The following is a 19,497-nucleotide window of genomic DNA, read 5'->3' as shown; positions in this document are numbered from 1 at the left end:
TCTAGTAAAAATATCCCAGTGACTTCATCCAAACATTTGTGTAAACATCACCTCATCAGTCCCAGAGAGTTCCACAGGAAACAAATCTAAATGCTCTTCTGCTGTTCTAAACATAGCCAGTCAGCCAGCATATGTCTTGTCTGTAAATATCCTGTCTTACTTGGAAGTCTTTATTTTAATATTTCCCTCTTAAACCAAGGGTTGCCAAGTGCATGCCATCTTTGCTCAGGATCTCTCTCTGTTTTAAGGGCCTGCAGGTTTTCTATACAGTAGTTTTTAAACCAAAATAAACAACCCGCCCCATCTCTCATAATTATGCAATAAGAAAATGTACTAATTGCTGAAAGCTTGCCAGGGTCAAGTTACTAAATATTGCCCTAAGTACTATGAACAAATGGAATAGCTAGCTAATGATTTTTCTTTGACATGTTGCACCAGAATTTGTAAAAAGAATTTATTTGCCTTATGTAAAAGATTTTTTTCCAAATAACTCAATATAGGCAAAAAACTAAATCATGTTTCAGTAGAAAGCTTCCCAATATGCTATTTAATGGACTAAATGTATGGCAGCGAAGCAGCTGATAGCATGAGTAGCTAGGCCTATATTGTAGGTGTACATTTTTGTTGAAATTCTAAACTCCTTTAGCCCGATTTCTTTAAGCCCTTCAGGAATATCATCCTAGTTTCCTCAGTAATCTGGGCTGCCGGGCAATTTAAAGTTAAATATCCTATTTCTTGCTATCATTTTTTGATATTTTCTATTGCTATTATCATGCATAGCAAGTTATTCTTATGAGTTTCTCAATGGCTATAAGTACATATTGACAATAATCATAACAGTTGGATCCTTCCATAGATATTCAGCACTTAGGCACTAACCAAACCTGACATCTGATAAACTTATTTCTGTGGGGGGAGATATTGTACAACACTATCTGACTATCTGTGTGGTTTGAAATATACTAGGATGATGTTTGAACAGTGAAGAGGAACATGGGGTGATGCCCAAGAACCTGTGAGCCTGTAGCTCGGGCTTCTTGTTCTTCAGCAGTGGGGGAGTGTCTGAAAATGAAATAAACACCTAAGAAGACAGAGCAAGGACAGTGATTCACATGCTTCTTTAATAAAATAGGCTTTGTAGTTCAGGCTTGGAACTTGGTCATAGGTAGATCCGTTAAATTCCATCAGGGAGTAATAGATGCAATGGTGCTTCCCTTAGTCCTTTGAAATTATTTAAATTTTCCCCATATTTCAATTTAAATAAATCCAGCCTGGGTGTAGGTCAGGGCCAAGCACAGAAGCTTGGCAGCCCGGCAGGCCTCACCCACACATTTGGATGCTCTTGTGCTGGAAGCAGAAGGAGGAGAAAGGGAAGGACCTGCATCTACTGACTGGAATGTTTCTGATTAGTAAAACGTGATGCTGTATGAAAGGACAGTAATATTTCCGACTGTAAACTTTTCATCCAGGTAGTAACACCCAGAGATTGGAAAGCATTGTTAAAAAGCAAATAATTCCCACAATATACATTTGCATATTTATCTTGTTGACTCCCTAGAATTTTGCGGAATGTTTCAGAAACCCTGCAATTAGGTTTCAACAAGAATTCTTATACTTTTCTAAGTAAGAAGGTCAGCTTCTAAGTAGAGAAAGACAAAATAATATAAGCACAATTGTGAAGAAGGTCAAACTACCCTCTGGCTGCCCATCTTTCTATTGCCAGGCCCACCTCACAAACATGTGTGTCTGGAGTCAGTGCCCCTCAAGGACTCCTGCAGGGCACACTGCCCACCACCTTCTTGTCACACAGCATGGCAGCTCCACTCTCCCCTCAGGGAGGTGAACATGAGGACACAGATTAGAGCCAGACAGTTTAGGTTCAAATTCTAGTTGTGTGACCTTGGGAAAATTGTTGAACTCCTCTGTCCTCAATTTCCTCATCTGTTAAATGGAGATAGTGCCAGTACTGACTTAACAGGAGAATGAGTTAATATATGCATTTCGCTTAGAACAGTGCCTGGTACGTAGTAAGTACTCTGTAAGTATTAATAACAATTATTATTATTATATTTCATATCAGTGCTCATCACCACCCGACATAAATTTAGTTTTGCACTAGTTTATTGTCTGTCTCTCCCCATTAGAATGTAAACCCCAAATAGCAACAAATGTGTTTTGCTCACTGCTGTATCATCAATACCTAGGACACAGCCTGGTGTGCAGTAGGCATGCAATAGATATTAGCTTAATAAATGATTAAATTACTTTATCTAAAGAAATACATCTTTAAAGGTAGGTATTTTAGCTGATATGGCAAGATGAAAGGGTAAGCACTTCACACAAAAAGGGCCGCCCTAGGGCCACTTAATTCCTGTCACGAAGACCATGATCTGTTTCACCTGTTACGGCAGAGTTAGTCACCTCTGTGCTCTCATCACTTTATGTATCCCTTTCTTATATACGCACACATGACCTTCCATGGTACTATTTCTGCTTTCCTGCTACACTGCAGTAGCGTCAAGGACAGGGAACATGTCTTGGACTTTTGTGTTCCCTTAGTGGTCATCATAAACATTTGCTGAACCAATGGGTAAGGCTGGTGTTGTTCTAATTCTCACACAGCCTGGGTAGTACAGATAAAGGAAACCAAACAGATGCTAGAATAACTTTTGTATTTTTTTTCACAGATGAAGATGGTCATATGATTTGTTTGAATTCAGATGACGTTATGTCAACTGCTTTACTGGAAACCAAGAACCAAGAAGGGTTAAACTATGTGGTACTGGCTACGGAATGCAGACAAGGTGAAGCAAATTCTGAGGGTCCTCTAAGCTCCAAGGCATCTGAATCTTGTGGTCTGAGGAAAGAAGAGAAGGAATCACATGCAGACAAAGACATCTGCCAAGAAAAACAAGTGGCTTACTGCCCTCCTGGCAAGCCTGAGGGCCTGAACTATGCCTGTCTCACTCACAGTGGATGTGGAGATGGGTCTGATTAATAGCTCTGTTTGGGAAATGCAGAGCTGAAAGAAAGCCTAGTAGAATGATACATGTTGTGGGTGGTGGTCTATGACTCTGAATTAACACAGGGAAGTTCCTGAGTTCTCATCTTGGCCCCAAGAGCCATTTGGTTTTAGTTGTGACAATCCCCATACCAACTGTCTAACCTTCAGCAGAATTCTGAGGTGAACCTTTGAGCATTTGGGAAAGCTTAGAAAGACTTATGAGTCTGGAAATGAAACTGTGATTCCTCACCCCGAGGTCCCTTAGGCCACTGCCCACCCTTCAATCTGGGCTGTAAGAGAAACATCTTAGTTAGGTGGTTAAAGACTCAACACTTATGTTTAGGGACCTGAAGGAGGAGGATGAGAAGTGTGCTCAAGGGGCCAAATGAACTACAGATTATCCCAAAAGGGACAAAGGAAGTGAATAAATAACTCAACACGTACAGAAGGAACTAGCACCTATGACATGAGAAGTCATTTGGAAAGCTATTACTACAATAAAGTATTGTCCTTAATGACTGCTCTAAAATACTTTGTATTTTGGAGACTTGGAACAGCAGCTTCAGTCATAATGACAATAGGACTATGAAGGTCTCTGCATCCTAAAGTTTAGCATTCCACGATCTTTGGGTCATATAAAAGTCACTCTGTGACTTGTGTGCTGTTACAGAAATTAGCTAATATAAAGATGGTTTTTGTTTGCCATACCTTTTATACATAACACACTTAGGATTACATTTACTATCCAAGTGTCCTTAAAATTAAACATAAATGATAATATAACGTTAATTCAAGCTGTGTGATTTTTAGCAACCACACAAAATAATAAACACCTAAATGAGAACTATTAAAAATTAAATGAGAGCACCTAAATGAGAGCAATTAAAAAATTGCTGCAGAGAAACACTCTGATTTAAAGCCAGTCGTATTTTTGCAGTTACCCATTTAAATCTGAAAGCCTCAAATGCTCTAATAGCAACACCAATGAAAGTATTGTGTGTTACTTAGTTGCAGTATACAGGATGTTCACGAGCTATAAAGAACACTTTGATCATAACATTTGCTAAAAACTACTGTGGAAGAGGAACACGTATGTTTTCACCTTGGATCATTTAGTTCATTTTAAAATTTGCCTACTGCCTGAGAACCTGCACAGATGATAGGCTGTACGATGAGGAACACAGGGAGGTCAATGTGTCAATTCTGTGGTGAACAGCCCCCAAGTAAAGGTCCAGGATTTATGGCCACTCTGCCACATCTGTCATCTCACTGAACAAGGCAGAATATTTTCCCTCTAATCTTTTGACTTTCTAATGGGCACTGATCATTCTTTTTGTTAGCCCAGCATATGATGCCCCTTCCTGTGTTGGGGAATTCCTCTACCATTATATTCCGAGTGGGAGCTATGCTCCATTTGCTTCCCCGAGATTTCTCACAGTAAGAAGGCAGGCAAGTGACCCTAGCCCCTACCACTCAGACACAGCCACCACAGGCTTCTAATTGAGAGCGAAGGAAGCAAAGAAATAGGAAACACAGTGAGTCGTCCCTGGTGACGGTGGCAATTGCAGTTGGTCTAGCTCCCAGCATGCAGTGTCCAGGGCCAGGAGAGTCTGCAGAGCAAGTCTGGAGCCTAGTGCCTCTGGCAGCTGGGGAGGCCAGACTGGCCTGGTTCTGCTGTCTGCTTCTGGCCGGGCTCCCTGTTCCATAGCCTCTGAGTTGGGTTCTCAAGCCCTCCCAGGGATTCTGTGACTTATCTCCATAGCCTTTCCCCCGCCCTGTATTTACATTTATTGATTCAATCCTTTAATAATTTATTCAACATATAGTTACTACATGCCACGTTCTGTTCCAAGCACTAGAAATACAGCAATGAACAAAACAAAATCCCTGCCTATATGGAGTGTAGTTCACCTACTATAACTACTAGTGTAGTTCACAGTACTGAGCATTTGGCCAGGTAGCAGTTTCAAAAATAAAGAAAATGGGTAACATGGAGTGTGGTCATCTACAAACACTAGCATTAACAGTTCATCCTGTCCTGGGAGAAGCAAAAGAAATGAGAGATAGGGAAGAGCAGACAGTAGAGGGTCTTAGTGCTAAACCACAGAGTTTGAATTTCATTCTGTAGTAGATGAGTCATCAAAGCTTTTTTTTAAATTATCTCCATAGCCTGTTAATAAATGTTTTTCTTTTAAATCAGCCAGAGTCAGTTTCTGTTTCTTGCAACCGTGACTTTTGCTCTGCCAGTGCCACAGACCTTTATTTTGGAATACACAAAGGGATTAGAAGCATATAGAAGAATTCGATTTTCAGTACAATACATTTGCATTACAATAGAGAAATTTATAGAATAGCTGAGGGGAACGGCCGGTAAAATATCATGTTTCAGCTAGGATATAAGTGCAAATTAGTAGTCTTTTTTTATAATTCATAATGAATAATATTGGTAGAAATACTTAATGCAACATAAAATAGTGGCTGAAATCTCATAGGGAAATTTATTATAGATGAAAGCAATTGATAAAAATACAAATGGCTGGTAATACTGAAAACCATGTAAGTTAATTCTGGAAAAATTAGATTTTGTAATCAAGAGGGAAAAAATTGGGAATGGCTAAAATTGGCACTTGTTAAAATATGTTCTTCACTAAAAATTAACAGAAGAATAAAACCTTATTGATAAATTTTTTATCTGCAAAATACGACCTGGGAATGTTAGACTTGAAAGAAATAATGGCTCCCAAAGGCAGAAGTTATAATTGGTATGAACGAAACAAAACAATACAAAAGCCGATCAATAAATCTAACCTTCATTTTAAATTGTTCAAGGAAAAGAAATAATCCATAAGATTATTATGGTTTAACATTGCCAGTTGAACAAAATTTACCTGGATAAAATTAATGTGTTGCTATAATTCTGTTGAAAATGCTTTATTCAAAATGTCCTGGAGAAAAGAGCCTGTCCCTGGTCTCAGATACCCTCTGTGTTGCTTACCCATCCTGGTTTTCCCTGGCCTATTGGAATGTTCTCACCCATTCTTCTCTGCTTATCTAAATTCCAGTCTTCCTTTAGGATCAGCTCATATTCCAACTTTTTGGAAAGGCTTGTCCCTAACTCCCTCCCCTCTCACTTCTCAGAATTACTGTTGCCCTTGTCTTTATATCTCATTTGCTGGCAATTATATGTATTTCTGTTCTATTTCTATGTATTTTATCTACTCGAATAAATTGCAAGCTTTCCGAAGACAGGGTGATGTCTTTTAACATTTTATACCTTTAATCTAAAGTAAGTATTCATACTTAATGGATGAATTGGCTTTCTCATCATCCTTTTCCAACACACTTCACAAGTCTTCACTTTTAGCTCATGGAAGGGATGCCAGAAGATTGGTCTACTGTCAAGAGGGGCTCAAGAGGATTCTTTAGATCCTGATTTATCTCTTGAGACCTAGACATATTATAGAAGTTGGTGGACTGCTTTGAGGTTCAGATCAAACTTAGGTGAGGCCTGAAATTCTGAAAGCCCTTGAAATGATGGTAAAGGATGTTAAAGGAGGCAAAAAATTATTTTATCATTAGCATTTCTCCCATCTTAAACCCAACTTTTATCCTCAGAATAGCCTTATGGATGTAGAATAAATGTCATAAATTTTAAGTTGTCCTTGACTTCTCTTTGACCTTCTCTCTTTGGTAAAGAGGAGCCCATCCAATTTTGCTTTTTGCATTGGTCAAGGCTATGGGGTGCCCAAACCAGAAGACCCATCCCAATGCTTCTAGGCTTTTCACAACTAGAAGAATCAAGGGGACAAAATATACAACCCAAACTCCATTGTATATATTTTAGAATATTTCCTTCCAGGTTTTTTTTTTTTCTTCCCCATGTGAGCTTATTTTCATGGCTGGAGTAGTTGTATTTCTCTTGTTTTTTTTTTTTTCCCCCCCACTTACTTTATTGCATAAGCTTTCCTTCCTCCTTATCATTAAAAATTCTTTGTGAATGTTTCTAATGACTGCATACATCCCTTAGGATGGATATACTGCTGTTTAGTGTTCCCATGTAGATTCATTCACTCATTCATAAATATTTATTGAATGCTTACTACACAGGAAGCATTGTTATAGGTGCTAGGAATAGAGCAATAAACAAAGCTAAGCCTTTGCCTTGATGGAGGCCACATTCTAACACTCTATCAATAGATGGGAGAGAAGACATGGTAAATAAAAACCAAAAATATATATGACAATACATTAAAAGAATCATACACCATGATCAAGGGGGATTTATTCCAGGTTGCAAAGATGGTTCAAACATCCACAAATGAGTCAGTGTGATACACTGCATTAACAAAATGAAGGATAAACATCATGTGATCTCAGTAGATCATCTCAGTAGAGATGCAGAAAAAGCATTTGACAAAATTCAGCATCCATTTATGATAATAGCTCTCAACAAAGTGGGTATAGAGGGAAGGTATCTCAATATAATAGACTGTACATGAGAAGCTCACAGCTAACATCATACTCAACAGTGAAAAGCTAAAAGCTTTTCCTCTAAGATCAGGAACAAGACAAGGATGTCCACTCTCACAACTTTTATTCAATATACTATTTGAAGTCCTAGCAAGAGTAATTAGGCAAGAAAAAGAAATAAAAAGCATCCAAATTGAGAAAGAAGGGGGCTTCCCTGGTGGCGCAGTGGTTGAGAGTCTGCCTGCCGATGCAGGGGACACGGGTTCGTGCCCCAGTCCGGGAAGATCCCACATGCCGCGGAGCAGCTGGGCCCGTGAGCCATGGCCACTGAGCCTGCGCGTCCAGAGCCTGTGCTCCGCAGCGCGAGAGGCCACAGCAGTGAGAGGCCCGCGTACCGCAAAAAAAAAAAAAAAAAAAATTGAGAAAGAAGAAGTAAAACTGTCACTATTTGCAAATAATATGACATTATATACAGAAAACTCTAAAGACTCCATCAAAAAACTATTAGAACTAATAAACAAATTCAGTAAAGTTGCAGGATACAAAATCAATACACAAAAGTCTGTTGCCTTACTTTACATTAATAATGAGCTATCAGAGAGAGAAATTAAAAAAACAACCCCATTTACAATTGCAACAAAAAGAATAAAATACCTCGGAATAAATCTAACTGAGGAGGTGAAAGAACGATATTTTGAAAACGATAAGACAGTAATGAAAAAAAACTGAAGAAGACACAAAGACCCTGAATAGCCAAAGCAATCTTGAGAAAGGAGAATGAAGCTGGAGACATCATGCTTCCTGATTTCAAACTATATTACAAAACTATAGAATTAAAACAGTAGTAGTATTGATATAAAGCAGACACATAGATTAATGGAAGAGAATAGAGAACCCAGAAATAAACCCATGCATGTATCATCAATTAACTCATGACAGAATATGGAGGCAATAATGTACAATGGGGAAAGGATAGTCCCTTCAATAAATGGCATTGGGAAAATTGGACAGCCACACACAAAAGAATGAAACTGGATTGCTATCTTATACATAACTCCCTTTAGTTAACAAAAGTTAACTTAAAATGGATTAAAGGCTTGAATATAAGACCTGAAACCTTAAAACTTCTAGAAGAAAACACAGGTGGTAAGCTCCCTGACATATGTCTTGGCAATGATGTTTTGAATCTGACACCAAAAACAAAAGCAACAAAAGCAAAAATAAACAAGTGGAACTGCATGAAACTAAAAAGCTTTTGCATAGCAAAAACAAAACAAAATCGACAAAATTAAAAGGCAATCTACTGGATGTGAGAAAATAATTGCAAATCATAAATCTGATAAGGGGCTAGTAGCCTAAATATACAAAGAATTCATATAACTCAATAGCAATAAAAAAAAGGGAGGGAAGGAGGGGAGAGTGGTAGTGGTGGTTAGATCATACAGGCCATGGTAGGGACTTTTTACCTGATAGGAAGACACTAGGGAATTTTGAACATATGAGAGACATGATTTGACTTTGGTTTTAAAGGATCATTCCAGAGCCTATGTGAAGAAGGGACTGAGAGTAGGGTGGGGCAGAAAGGTAGAAACAGGAAAATCAATTAGAAAGTTATGATAATTAACCACGAGGTGATGACGGCTTGGCAGGGAAGGTGATGAAACAGCAGTGAAAGTGGTTGATTCTGTGTTTCTTTTGAAGGTTTTGCTGATAGATTAGATATGGAGTACAAGGGAAGAAAAGATTAAGATTTTTAATCTGAGCAGTGGGAAGAATGGAAGTTACCACTTATCAGGTGGGAAAGACTGAAGGAGAGATGATTCATTTTGAGAGGCAGGATGGCAATTAGAGGATCAGTTTAGGATATGTTAGTTTTGAGATGATTTTTAGAGATCTAAGTGAGAGGCTGACTATGCAGTGGGACAGGGGATTAAGGAGAGGGTTCAGGCTGGAGAATTGTCAGTATATAGATAAGGCTGAGAGTAGCCATGAGACTGGTCCAGCTCAACCAGGGGTGTGTATAAAAAAGAAGGTCCAATGGCTGAGGCCAAAATCATTCCATGTTTAGACATTAGGGAGCTGAGGAGAGACTACCAAAGAAGACTGAGAAGGAGGGGTCAGAAAAGTAGCATGAAAATCAAGAGTGCATGGAATCCTGGAAGCCAAATGAACAAAGTGTTTGAAGAAGGATGGAATTATGAACTGTGTCAAATATTATTGACAGGTAAGGTAACCATATGTCTTAATTTGCCTGGGATAGTCCCAGTTTATGCCTTTGTCCTGGATTATTACCAGTGTCCCTTTCACATTTATAAGTGATCTTGTTCAGACCATAAATTATATGGTCCCCTGCGGTGGACACAGAGGTGTGCTATTTAGATCATCTTTCAAGAGAACCTGCTTTGCGGAGCACGGCTAATTGACACCTCCAGCTGCTGTACCTTCAGATCTACTGTGACATTCATGCCAGGTCATGCTTCCCTTGGGCCATTTCCAGCCACTGACTAAACACAGGGGAGTACCAGGAATGGGCCATTCCTGCCTGATCTGGACATTATTTGGCCACCAACAGGCCATTTTGACTTGGGGACTGACTCTCTATCAGTCTGGCTTAGACTTTCCCAGAATATCACTGTAATCTCAGGTTTTCCCTATCCAATCCTCCCTTTTCTCTCTTAACAGGTGTCAGGCCTGCATTGCAACCTGAAGGCTTTTTTCACCTACCCTTTGTCTCTCCCCCTTTATCCTTCCCAGGCCTTTCTCCCAACAAATCATTTGCACATCTATTCCTCTTGGCATCTGTTTCTTTGAGGCCCTTAACTAATACAAGTAGTACCAGGAATGGCCCAAGAAAACAGGTAGCGAGATGGGATTTGGGGTCTGGCTCACTCATCACCCAAGTGGCTAAGACGACCTCATCATGAGTGATAGATATGTGGGGCACAGACAGTCCTGGGCACAACATGGCAGCCCAAATGCTACGAATTTCACCAGTGGTGAACAAGAAAAATATCCCATGGAGGGGAACACCTTTGCCAACGTGATGATTCAGGCCTTTGAAAGATATAGAGGCGATGATGCCTATGAGAACAGTGGAACTCACTGGCTGTTTCCCTGCAGAACAGTTGTACTGATTCCCTGCAGAAGGATCATGAGAAATTAAGGGTATGTAGCAAATAAAGGCTAATTGTGAGAGCTAGAAGGTGTCTCTGATAGGTTAAAAAGAGGCACTTATAAACTGTAGAGTAAGAGTAGACACAACTGAGGGGCAAGCCCCGCATGTGATAGTCAAGGTAGGTCTGTTGAGAAAACCTGTGACCCTGAAACCCTGGATGGGGGCAACTGGATGGATGCCCCCAAGGAATTTGGCTCAGCTGACCCCTCTCATACCTCACTGCTTGTCGAGATGGCTCATACCTCTAACGTAAGAGCTAGCACTTTCTCTGTGCAGGGAGATACTCCTGTGGCCTCTCCCCAGCAAGGCAACAGGTGCCCCCTTGGGAGCTGCATCTACCTCTGATGGAGACTGCCAGGTTGATAACCAGGGTTAAATCCCAGCCTAACCTGACTTGGGATATGCTGGGTCTGATAAAGAAGGAAAGAGATTACATCTCAAAGGAGCTCTAAGAATTAGTTAGCATCTAATGGTGGGAGTCAGGGGAGTAATGCTGGGATTACAATCGGAGGGTACGTGAGTAAGGGGGTGGGAAGGTAAGACTGGATAAGCAGGAATTCATTCACTCAGTGGGATTTCCTGGAACATGAAATTTTAACATCTTGGAAAAGACCCAAGGCAAACTTTCAGCTAGGGTAGACTCGGAAGCCTGGAGAAAACAAAGGCCCATGCTGAGATGCCCTGTCAGATGGGAGAAGAAGGAATAAAAAGACTGAGGGGAGTGGGAATGCTGGCACGGACATATTATGTGAGGCCAGAAGACCCATCAAAGGACACACTAAGGTCATTAGGAACAGGATGATGAGAGGGGTGCCTCACTGAGCATCACTAAGCAGCTCAGTAATGGCCTCCTCTGCAGGCCATCCACATCTGGGCTCGTTAAAATCTACGGACATGACACAGCCCTGAAATAATAGATACCAGATGGCTGTACTGGACTACTAGAAGCCAGGGGACCCCCATCACCATGATGATGGAGAGGCACCCAAAGAAGCTTGATTTGAGCATAGGGAGTTGTGGAGATGGTTAATAAAGCATGTTGTCCCCAGGACAAAACAGAAGGGCAGCAGTGCTTACCATTTACAATCAGAGAAAGGCAAAAATGGAGGCGTTAGGAGGCCGATGTGGTCACTTGAATAAAAATCACCATTGTACAGATCTGTAACCCATTGACTGAAGAAGTGGACAGGTCCTAGGACAGAACCTGTAACACCATCACGGTATATACTATGATGATTCCACCACAGGGCACTGTGGCCATTTATTCCAGTACTGTGCACTGGGAATCCCCAGACATTTCAGACTATTAGACACAGGATCTGAGTTGACATTGGTATCTAGAGACCTGAAGCATCATCATAGCCCCTTTGTTAGGGTGGGGTTTATGGAGCCAGGTATTAAATTGAGTCCTGGCTAAAGGCCAACCTACAGTGTGTCCACCGGGTCCGTGACCCCACTGGTGGGGGAGGTGTCACACATTTATACACTCTATAAATGTGTAATGGGGGTTGACATACTTGGTGGTTGAATCACTGGATCCTTGGCCTGTGGGGTAAAGTATATCATGGTGTGGAAGGCCAAGCGGAAACCTCTGGAACTGCTGCCCTCCTCTCTTCCCTCCCCTAGCCAAGATAGTAAGTCAAAAATAAAATAGGATCCTGGGGAATTACAATGATTAGTGCCAGCATTTATGTTCAAAAGGTCACAGGGTTCATGGTTTCTGTCACACCTCCTTTTAATTCGCCAGAGCTTCTGCAGAAACCACATGGATCCTGGAGCATGGCTGTAGTGTAGCATGAGTTAAATCAAATAGTAGCCCAATTGCAACTGCTATGCCAGGTGTAGTATCTTTGCTAGAACATATTAATAAGGCCTCAAGTGCATGGTATATGGCTTGACCACTGCTTATCGGAGGATCTTCACTGATGTATCACCCTATTGATGAGACAGGTAAAAGGTTACTGAGAGCTGATCTTCAGGTTTACACAGAGCTAGCTGATGACCTTGACAAGTGTGTGTGTAGTGGAAGCTAAGCTAGAGTGGGTACAAGAGAAAATGGAAAAGTAAGTGGAGAGAGCAAGAGGATGACTCATTTAAGGCTCGCTGCCATTTAAAGGGAGCAGAGAAATGAGTTAGTAACTAAAAGGAGACAGGGTCAAAGAAGGTTGCTTTTTTTTTTTTTTTAAGGCAGGAAATATTGCAGCCTGTTTTATATTAATGGGAATGATCCAGTAGAGAGGGAGAAATGATGATGCAGGAAAAGAGAGGACAATTGTTGAAGGGATGTCCTTGAGCAGAAGACAGAGATTGAGGATCAGGATACAAGTGCAGAAAAAGGATATTTGACACTGCCTCCTAAAAGTGAAGAACCTCTCCCCACTCCTTTTACTAAGAGGATTTTCTTTACTGAAGCAGCTTCCAGACTATTTTTATTTTCTTTTTTTTAACTTGGACATTAAACCTCAGATGAACCTGTATTTTAAAATTGGTTTGCATGTAAAATAAAAAGTTTAATGCAATAATTTGTGTATTTTTTTCACAATAGTTGGTAGTACCTGCTCAATGTACTTAAATATCCAGCTGAGGGGGTAAAGAATAAGTCAAGGGAGAATGAGATAATCTTTAGGGTTACTGCAACGTTTTAAATTCTGAACTTGTGTCCCAAGATGCTAAATAATAAATGGCAAAAAAATGGCAGAGACATTAGTTGGTAGGAGTTCTGTTATGGGTGAGACCACGTACTGTGTCTGGTGTGGAGATAAGGCTTCCAGGAAGAGGCAGAAACTTACGTGAGACGTTGAAAAACAGATAGCATTTGGATGAGAAGGTAGTTAGGGTGAAGGTTTTCTAACAGAATGGGAGGAAGGAATTTACCAGGAACCTTCTGTGGAATATGAGAAAAACACTGCCGAGTGCACTAACCCAGAGGCAGTCAACTAGAATTGTGGTAAGTACTCTGGTCACTTCTAGATGATGTACCCTTGAGCTGAAATAGTCTCATAGTGAGCTTGATGTCCTCCTGAGAACTGTGACAAGACAGCTCTAACTTCATTCTGAGCATCCATATGGACATATAGGACAAGCACAAGAACTAGATCAGGAAACGAGCAGATAACATGCAAAGCATTTTCTATAATACCACTTTTAGAACTTTTCTGTTTATAATAACTAAGGAGAAGGAGAATAAAGCATGGGTAATTTGAGTTCAAATTAGAAGTTCCTCTAATAAAGGAAGTGACAAGAATTAAATTTGCACTCTAAAATAGCAGTAAAAATGTAGTCAGAAGCTTTTATGATCTGAAAGAATATACATTATTAAGTGGTATAATTTTGTCTTGTTTTAACTTAATGCCTTGCCCTTGTTCTGTGACACAGGGAGATTCAGTGGTACCTATTCTTTCTACCTCAGTCTCCTAAGACCCAAAGCCTATATTAACCTGCAGCCTGATACATTTTATGGCAGTGAAGCAGTTTTTCTTTTTTAGTTTCAATACATTTTATTTAAAAATTTTAAAAACCTTTTTAATTTTTATTGGGGTATAGTTGATTTAAAATAGTTTCAATATATTTTATATCGCAAACAAAAAAGGGAGATGGCAGTATCTCACTGGCAGGTTTAAAATTTTTTCAGTCCTTAAACATCGAATAACCAGGTGTCCCAAACTTCAATGCAAGATGGTGGTGCCTGTATTATCATTTTTAAAATTTACTAGCTAGTTTGAAACAGTTAAGGATAAAATTGTGAATAAAATTTCCCTTCTCACCAATCCCAACTGAATACAACTTCATCATGGTTTTCCCTCGGGATACAAGTCTGACACGTCCGTAGGCTCTTATCTTACTCCTTTCAAAAAGTACAAGCGAAGAATGTGTTTTTAGAAGAAGCCTTTGAACAAGGAAGAACAAATATCATAAGCTCTGTTCTTTGTGTTTCTTACCAAATCTGTCAATGCCCTCTGTCAGTTTCTGAGTGTGGAGGAGAAACTGCCCGAGGTAAAAACAGGATTTCACACTCCACAAAGCAAGATGGAAGAATACTAATAATACAGAACCTTTAGATATATTGAGATAACCTCCCAGATATGTCAAGAAATTCCAAAAAAAAGCAGGTACAATGAAAAAAAGTAATATGATACTAGAGGAAAAAGCATCCTATTGTTTTCTGAGATGGATTACACATTGGGTAAAATGCACTAGAAGAAGAAAAAAGAAAAAGGATCGTACCTAGTAAAAATAAACAGCAATAACAAAAAGTTTTAATTTTTGTTTGTTTTCCATCCCATTTCTTGATAATACCATTACTGGCACAGGGCTGATAATGTAGTTGCCAAAAATAAGGGCAAAGCTGTAGTAATAAGAATTAGCAGGAAAAAAAATAAGCTCTGACATTCCCATCAATTATAATCCATGTTTTAAGCAATTATGTGTTTAGAATTTTAAGATACTTGATTTGCTCTTCCTGAGCGAAAACTATTTTTACCTGAAGTATTCTAAAGAAGCTTCCAAATTATGAGGTAAACAGAGTATTTTACCAGTTGTAAATACATATATAAAGTATATACTCCTTAAATAAATGTTGGTAAAAACCTAGTGGTAACTAGATCGTTAGAGTCACGCAGATATTGATTAGGAATCAAAATATTTTAATTCTTTAGTTTTGTTTTCCAAAGTTTAGTCTACCTTTAAACTAAATTTCTTATATGTAATGAAAATTGTATATTTATTAATTTACGCAGTTTTGATAGGAAATGGAAATAATAATGACAGAGGAGGATGGTTTGAGCAACATCACTTTAGTGACTTTGAAATTTGGGGAGATAAGTAGAACTAGAGCTTACTAGGAGATTCAAAGAACAAAACAAACAGAAAATATGCTGCTGTTGCTATTCTAGATGAAAGAAATGAATTCCGTAAGACAAAGGAAATTTGGACTCCTTATTTCTGTTTTAGAGGTGCTTCGTTTCATGAGTACACTGGTAAACCAATGGAAACACTGTAAGTTGAGGTAGACATGACCCTGTGTTGTGGAGAACTTTAGATTTTTCTCTTATTGAGTTAAACTTGTGTTTTAAAGTGGAAAAATTCCAAGTAAAGAGTAACATTTTATCAAAGTATTAATTATTCCAGTAAATTCACTATATATTTCTCTAAACAATATGTTTCTCTAAACATTAATTTTTCAGTCAAATATTTTACTCTTTTCCCCCAAAGACAATTTGTCTATTTTCTTAAAGTGAGCTTGGATTAGCAGAATCACCTCTGCCGACTCTGCCAGTGGCCACTCTGCCTGGACAGTGTTTCCACTGGGGTGGAGGTCAAGGCTGGAGACAACTGGGCGCTCCTCCTGAAGGCTGCCTTGCCTTTTTAGGTTATGAGGGTCTCTCTGTGTTTAGGATAACATGATTGACAGCTCTGCTCCAGCTCCAATTAGCACCCTATAATTTATTAGCTTCTGCTTTCAGATTGTGCGTTAACTTCACAAATATTTCAACCACGGAAACAGCAGCTATCAAGTGTCTCGTTCCTGATCCAGCCCTCTGTGGCTGGAATGAAATACAAGGAAAGAGCGGTACACTTGGTCTGTCAAGTGAGAATAATCATTTGTGTCTGTGCCTGTCTGAGGGCATGGGGTCTCTGATTTCTCTTTAGGCATGCATTAGTAGTGTATGTGTGTGGTATCTGTAGATAAATAGATTCTATTGCATGGATCCTGTATTTGTATTGTGAGTTTCATTTATTCATGGGAGATGAGGGAGAGCTGATATTGAGGAAATACGAAATTTACATTTGCTTAATCCTGTTGTTTGTGTAAATGTCAAAACTTCAGTTATGTGCAAACAGCAACTATAACAATGATATTGCCTTTAGGACATTTTTTTCCTTTACTTCAGAATTTAGAAATATGCAACAAATAATGAAGAACAACAAATCTTAAAAATCTTGCAAGGAAGAAGGGACCATAGAGAGCAAAGACCTCCACAAGTACAATCAAAATGTGAATTATTTGCATGCAAATTATCCATAGACTGTTAAAGCAATTTTATAAAGGAATCTTATGTTTTTTGGTTTCATTTATTTTTAAAGTCTTTTCAAATATCTTTCAACTTTTCTTCCATGCTTTGACTCCTAGTGAATTATGTTCAAAAATGCAATTTATGGAAATGGCATTTATATGGAAAGCAGTTTAAGTTTTATTTTAAAAAATCCCCAACTCTGAAGTAACCAATCACTAAGTGTTTAAGAAAAGGTTTCTTGTTTATTTTGATAGAAGGTGTATAGGTGCCTGCACATAAGCACAGGGTTTACGATTCTAAGCAAATGGGAGGTTAAAATTACAAGTTGTTTCCCCCTATTCGAAAGGGCACAGAAAATGCAGTATTTACCCAGAAAGAGTGGCAAGAGAAGCTTCCAGTCAGGGAGTCTACATCCCAACAATCACCACCTCTGCCCTCCCTCCCATCCAGGCCTGAATCAATCTTAAGTCATTGCTAGAATTTGCCACGCATGGAAATAGAACTTCAAAGGGTAAATGAGACAGGATGGCAACTCTTACTAAATAAACTAAGGGAGTAGAATAGAGCTCCCTGCAGTTGGGTGACTGAGTTCTCAGCCAGAGGGCAATTGGCAACAGGATTATTTGGTGGCGGGGAGCTGTCTCTCCCCTTTTCCTCACCTCTCCCTCAGTAGAGGCCAAGTGCAAAGGGAAAACCGTGGATGAGGAGGACACCAGTGCCAACCGGGATGATTAGAGGAGAATCTAATCTTTCTCTCAGCCCCCAACCAGGTATAATATATGCAAAAACATCATGTTTACCTTTTCTCATGTCATCCCTCCTTTCTTTGAATGTCCTTTTTTCAACTACTAGGGCCTTCTCTACTCTGCATGGTTTCACGAATATTAGCAAGACAAGCATGAGAATTCATCCTTTACATGACTTGGTGGGCCTAAAAGAATGTCAAAAAAATGTCAGTTAGAGCTATGAGCTCACCAAAGTTCCCTTCGAAAGTCTTATTACACAGAACCGAACGATGATAGTTCCAGGGCCTCTCGCATTTCTACTTTGGGAATGTGTAACATGGAGGGAAATGCTCTGCTCCTCTGCTCCGTGTGTCCTATGTTGTAGGTCACTGGAGCCCGTTCGGCAGTCTGGACGGTCTGTTCAGGACTGCCCCAAAGGCCAGTTCCAGTGAATGAGTCTCCTCACCAGCAACCTGATATTCAGGTTGGATGCAGCTCAGGAGAGAGGCTTCAGTAATCAGAACCTTGTGGCAGGGAAAAGGCCCCCTGTGGGTTCTGATCAGAGAGTGCTAACGTAGGCTGAGCACAGGGAAAGCTTCTTGGGGAGGGGGACTACTTGGAAAAGATGTCCAGTAGAGAATGCACTTGCTGTGCTTTCTTCTTCATCTGTACACTCAGTGGCAAAGTTTTAAAAGGGCGCTGGAACCAAATGCGTTATATTTACGCTTGTATACGCCAGCGATCCATGCCAATGGAACATGGATTTAAAAAAATCACAGAGAATCCAAATTTAATTTTAGTTATTGCTTCAATGTCCAAACCTCAGACTAACATGCTTAACACGACTTGGTTAGGTTGGGTGTGAAGAGCTTCAGAGCAGAGAAGGCTATAAATACTGAAATGAATTAATAAGAGAAGCGATAATAATTCCTTCCTAGAGATGGATTGAAAAATGCATCTGGCTGAATGGTCTACAGGTAGTGCCATTTGAGGAAGGAGTCTGGACAACGTCCTGATACTTCCTTTGAGACCTGGGATTCTATAAGTTCTACAGCATGTCAGTCTTTGCTGGCCTGTCTCTTTTCCCTTCTTTATTCATCTATTGTGGAGGAGAAAGTAAGCCCAAAGGTGAGCATTTCAAGACAGATCAGAAGTTGGCCAGTAGTTACTGCAGTGGATAATAGTGCAGTCTCTGCCCCGGGCTGCCTGGGTTGGCATCCTGGCTCTGCCCAGTTATGTGACTGGGCAGATTACTTCTCCTCTGTGAGCCTCTGTGGTAATAAGTACCACACAGAATTGTTGTGAGGTTTAAATGAGTTAACCTATATATAAAGCCCTCAGACCAGTGCCTGATAATTAACATTAGTTATTGCTATATGCAATGCAATCAGTTATTACTAATTACTATCACATCTGGGACAATATAATCATATAGTATCTTCCATCTGAGCAAAAACAGTAATAGGTTCTTGTAATGATCATAGTCTACTTAACATGTACCAAAATGATAGAAAGAGGGGATGGGTAACTCTGCTAAGCCATGTTCTGAGTAAGGTCCCTTAACTGCACCCAACTCTTGAGACAATTACCCCAAGATACACTGTATTTGCCTCTTGTGTTATAATGAAGATCAAGATTTGAATTAATATTTTATGCTTTAACAACTTTCAAGGGCAGTTTGGGCATAACACTAAATCTCTCTTCAGAGAAAGAACACAAATAACTTTGGCATCAAGGGAAAATAAAACCATTAATTTAATAATTTCTTTTTTTTGGCCTAGCTGTAGGTTTGGTTTCCTAGCCTAGCTGATTAAAATATAAAATAACCAGTATTTCCAAAACATTTTTAAATTGAGGACTCTACTATCTGAAGAGTCTAGAATTTAAGAAGTAACAATAATTCTCTTTTGGAGAAAAATGTGTGTATCTGACTCAATGGTATACAAGTAGTGTTTTCTATACATCTCTGCTTTTACTTGATGATGAAGGCCATCAGAAAACCTGGCCTTCCGTGGGCTACCATTTTCTTATCTGTAAAAAGGAGGGGGGATACCCAACTTCTCATCTCCAGGGTTGACATAAGGTGGAAAGGGGTTCACAGGTTTCACA

The 19,497-nt window shown here is 39.6% G+C and overlaps 1 protein-coding gene across 1 annotated transcript in view; it reads left to right on the top strand.

The window, feature by feature from the left end:
• The window catches only part of ROS1 (ROS proto-oncogene 1, receptor tyrosine kinase), a 113,819-nt gene extending 109,774 nt beyond the window's left edge, over positions 1 to 4,045 (top strand). The window contains exon 44 of the mRNA XM_089921958.1: positions 2,688 to 4,045. Within this exon, the coding sequence (XP_089778084.1) occupies positions 2,688 to 2,998 (311 nt within the window). The 3' untranslated portion in view covers positions 2,999 to 4,045. The remainder of the gene's footprint in view (positions 1 to 2,687) is intronic.
• The last annotated feature ends 15,452 nt before the right edge of the window (positions 4,046 to 19,497 follow it).

The sequence above is a fragment of the Delphinapterus leucas genome, chromosome 12 (assembly GCF_059928025.1).
Source record: "Delphinapterus leucas isolate spDelLeu-1000000601 "Yukka" chromosome 12, BTC_Dleu_Yukka2, whole genome shotgun sequence".
Taxonomy (NCBI): Eukaryota; Metazoa; Chordata; class Mammalia; order Artiodactyla; family Monodontidae; genus Delphinapterus; species Delphinapterus leucas.
Note: the sequence above shows the minus strand (reverse complement) of the source record. Positions and strands in the feature narration are given on the sequence as shown.